The sequence below is a fragment of the Nelusetta ayraudi genome, unplaced genomic scaffold (genome assembly GCF_046127955.1).
Source record: "Nelusetta ayraudi isolate G7.1 ecotype Tasmania unplaced genomic scaffold, CSIRO-AGI_Nayr_v1 ptg000015l, whole genome shotgun sequence".
In the NCBI taxonomy this organism is placed as follows: Eukaryota; Metazoa; Chordata; class Actinopteri; order Tetraodontiformes; family Monacanthidae; genus Nelusetta; species Nelusetta ayraudi.
In genome coordinates, this window is record NW_027466065.1 from 1576488 (window position 1) to 1580878 (window position 4391).

General features: G+C 51.3%; 1 protein-coding gene across 1 annotated transcript; it reads left to right on the top strand.

The window, feature by feature from the left end:
• The first annotated feature begins 605 nt into the window (after positions 1 to 605).
• On the top strand, positions 606 to 2912 carry kcnf1b (potassium voltage-gated channel, subfamily F, member 1b). The gene has a single exon (XM_076023139.1). It carries the CDS (start codon positions 840 to 842, stop codon positions 2157 to 2159), a length of 1320 nt encoding a protein of 439 aa, XP_075879254.1. The 5' UTR covers positions 606 to 839; the 3' UTR covers positions 2160 to 2912.
• The last annotated feature ends 1479 nt before the right edge of the window (positions 2913 to 4391 follow it).

Below are 4391 nucleotides of genomic sequence, written 5' to 3' on the forward strand. Positions count from 1 at the left end.
ATGGTTCCGCACGCCTCGCACGGCCAGATTCACGAGAGTCCAAATTTACATGCTTATCATGTCATGGTTTATCTGCTCTCACCAGCCACTTTGTCCCATAGCCCTTTTCAATAACCTGGAATATCAGTCTGGATGCAACTGAATGGGGAAAAAGAATCTTCACTGTTTAATTGGGACGAGGCAAAGGGAGCCAATTTAAAGGGGGCGTGTTTGTTTCGTCCCCCCCACCCCCACCCCCACTATACTGACACAGTGCGGTCCGGATTCCGAATCAACTGGCGACATAAACTCGATATTGATAACATTATGGTATGCTCTTGCACTATCAAAATAAAATGCAAAATCGAAAAAGATATTTCAGGAAATTAAAAAAGGTTATGGTGGAGCTAAGAAATAGTTCACATTCCCACTAGTGTTCATGAAGTGTCGTTGGACAATTTTGTGTCTAGTATAGGAACAACATCATGCATTTCTAGTGACAATAAAGGGAAATTGCACAGGGCTCACTAAAATCTAATTTGAAGGTGCGTGTCCTGTTCGTTTGTTTTTGTTTTTTGTTTTTTTGTTTTTTTTAACCCTGTGTCACATGGCAGGGGGGCTTCAAGAGAGAGAGAGAGAGAGAGAGAGAGAGAGAGAGAGAGAGAGTGAGAGAGAGAGAGAGAGAGAGAGAGAGAGAGAGAGAGAGAGAGCGTCCCAACCTGTGAAGCGGTGCCATTTGGTCCATGACAGGAAACATTTACGCACCGTCAGAACCAGGCATGAACTCTGCTTGGCAGGCTTAACTTCTTTCATACTCCCACTGACATTGCTCACTCACTACTACCCACTTGCCCAGTAAGATGTGGACGGTTCCCAAGCCCAAATACGGCGCCGGCTTGTGCGCGGAGGGGCAGATCGCCGTCAACATCGGCGGCGTGCGGGCGGTGCTGGTCGGCGACGTGCTGAAGCGCTACCCGGAGAGCCGCCTGGCCGAGCTGCTGCGCTCCTCCGCCCGCGACTCCGACGTCGTGCCGTCGCTGTGCGACGATTTCGACCCGGCCAGGGGCGAGTTCTACTTCGACCGAGACCCCGACGCCTTCAAGTGCATCGTGGACGTGTACTACTTCGGCGAGATCCACATCAAGCGCGGCATTTGCCCCGTGTGCTTCATCAAGGAGATGGAGTTCTGGAAGATAGACCAGAGCGTCCTGGACGAGTGCTGCAAAAGTTACCTGAGCGAGAAGGAGGAGGAGCTGAGGGAGATCGCCACCAAGGTGAAAGTCATCCTGGAGGATCTGGAGACGGAGCGGTGCGTGACGCGCGCCCAGCGGTGCCAGCGCTTCCTGTGGAAGCTGATGGAGAAGCCCGGCTCCTCCCTGCCGGCGCGCGTCGTCGCCATCGCCTCCTTCGTGTCCGTGCTGGTGTCGGCGGTGGTCATGTGCATGGGCACCATCCCGGAGCTCCAGGTGGAGGACGCCGAGGGCAAGCTGGTGGAGCCGCCGAGCCTGGAGGCGATCGAGACTGCCTGCATGCTGTGGTTCACCGCCGAGTACCTGCTGCGCCTCGCCTCCGCGCCCAACAAGCTGCACTTCGCGCTCTCCTTCATGAACGTCATCGATTTCATGGCCATCATGCCCTTCTACGTGGTGCTGTCCCTCACCTACCTGGACACCAGCTCCGTGATGGAGCTGGGCAACGTGCAGCAGGCCGTGCAGGCGTTGCGCATCATGCGCATCGCGCGCATTTTCAAGCTGGCGCGCCACTCCTCCGGGCTGCAGACTCTGACCTACGCGCTGAAGAGGAGCCTGAAGGAGCTCGGCCTGCTCCTCATGTACATGGGCGTGGGGATCTTCGTGTTCTCGGCGCTGGCCTACACCATGGAGCAGAGCCACCCGGAGACCCTGTTCAGGAGCATCCCGCAGTCCTTCTGGTGGGCCATCATCACCATGACCACGGTGGGATACGGCGACATCTACCCCAAAACCACGCTGGGCAAGTGCAACGCGGCCGTCAGCTTCCTGTGCGGGGTGATAGCCATCGCCCTGCCCATACACCCCATCATCAACAACTTTGTGGTTTTCTACAACAAGCAGAAGGTCCTGGAGACGGCGGCCAAGCACGAGGTGGAGCTGATGGAGCTGAAGTCTGGACGGGAAGCGCGCAGGAAGAGCAGGGACTGAGGACCGAGGATGGGGAGGGCAGTGAGGCTGTTGAAAGTTCCAGGGCGACTGGAACAAGGCCACACTTATTTATGTGGGTGTCTAAAAGTAAACATAAATCAAACAAACTTATAAATCTCAGCTTAACTCACCGAAATGGACCGTTTTGTTGTTGTTTCTATAGCTCCCTGTTGTTACAACAGAATTAAAGTGTGTGCATGAAAGCAACAGTCCCAGTGCCATCAGTGACTTCCAGTGAACTGCAATCACACACGATTTACTGACAGCAGCTCAACGGGAGTAAAACAGTCAGATTGTAACTGCCAAATAATTATTAATAATTATATAACAGAGGGAGTGATACAGATCGTTGCTTGTGCAGAGAGACGGGGACTTGTTGCAGCAGCGTGAGGGCGTTCAGGTTTCTAGCACTGTTGAAGAGATGATTATAGTTCTTAGACATAGTTAGTTGATTGAATGATGGGATTATTCTGAGTTTAAGTGCCACCTTAAAAAGAAGGGTTAGTTAGTGACATGCAAAGTTTTATATTTGCTTTTGTTTTTGTTTTTTCAAAAAAAATGTCAAAGCTGTTAAAAACCCAATATTCAGATCTTTATTTTTCATCATTGCCTTACACATGTTTTAAACTAACTAAAGCAGGGGTGTCAAACTCAAATACCCAGAGGGCCAAATTAAAAAAATTAAAAAAAAATAAAAATAAAAATGGTACAAGTGGATGTCCAGACTGGTTTATTGAAAACGTATTGAAATTATTGCACAAATTGAATCTGGTCCTGTCAAAGCCTGTACAACGTTACTATATGGCGTTGCCTGAATATGAATCATTAAGCTAACTAAATAAATTAACCAGTAAAATCAGCTGCAATATTTTCTTATGGCTCTATCAATAATTTTAACAGGCAAACAACAGGAAAAAAATAAATCATCGGTCGCTCAGGTTGTAAGGCGGGGGGAGGGGCTTAGAGCTGTGGCATCCGCATTTCCAAAAATGGTCGGTTTTAGCGTTTCCATGAAGCTGGGCAGGGCGACGTTTTCAAACTTATCCAATGAACAACTTGCAGTGCATGGTGGTACTTGTAGTATTATGGTGGTGCGTGCAGTATACCGGCGGGTCAACTGTAATACTAATCAAATATCCTCCCTCGGGCCGGAGATAATTAACTCCCTTGAGTTTGACACATACGAACTAAAGTTTGGATCAGACGGTGGTTCATTCCACGGCCAGTTGTGCCGGGACCTCCTCCAGGCGTTTCTCGCTCCGTACCTGCGAGCCTCTTTGGGGAGCGTGGACTGGAGACGGGCCCCTCCAGCTGCTGGTCGCCCTGGGGCGAGTTGTTCCCGGCGGCTGCCGTCTCTCTGCATAAAGCTCCATCTGCAGCCGAGCATCGCGTGTGACACGACCTCCAGGCAGCCGCCTCTGTTAAAATGTGCGTCTCCGCACACTGTGCATTAAGAGCAGCCCGGACCGCCCACACACGCCCACACACACACACACACACACACACACACACACACACACACTGAGCATTTAAGAGCAGCTCCTCACCCTCTGCCCACCCACCACCCTGTCTGCCTCCGCCTCCATCGTCTGTGCCGATGACCTGTCAGCTCTGAGGGATCGGACGCCGGCTTCTGTCGCGCCATGTGTGTGTTTTCGCCCGTGTGTCACTTCCAAAACAGCCGTGCCAACCACGAGCGCCTGGCGCCACGCGGGTCGAGGTGCCGTCAAAGCACCACAACGCAGGCCGGGCGACGGCAGATTGAGTGACATTAAGTGACGCTGACTTTAGCCAAATATAGAAGTTCATATGCTATGCATCAGCGAGCATTACGGATGAGTCACTCTTACTGTGGCGCGCAGCAACACACACACACACACACACACACACACACACACACACTGCTGACCAAAGTTTCTGAAGGTCCCATATTATGTAAAACTCACCTTGCCAGTGTTTCCAAACTAAACTTCCACGAAACGACAAAACTCTCTACTTTACTTCTCGTCTGTAGTGCCATATTGTCAGAAACCACACAGCTCTGGGAATGAGACATCACTTTGTGATGTCACAAGGGGAACCTATGCCTCAACGCTACCTCTCACAGGGTAGTGACCACACCCCAAAGCTTGGCGTTGGCTGCCTTGTTTTCGTCGTCTTCTGAACGACACGTGGGAGATCCAGGGGAGCGTTCATTTTAACAGGAAGCTGTAAACACAGGGCTAAACAGGC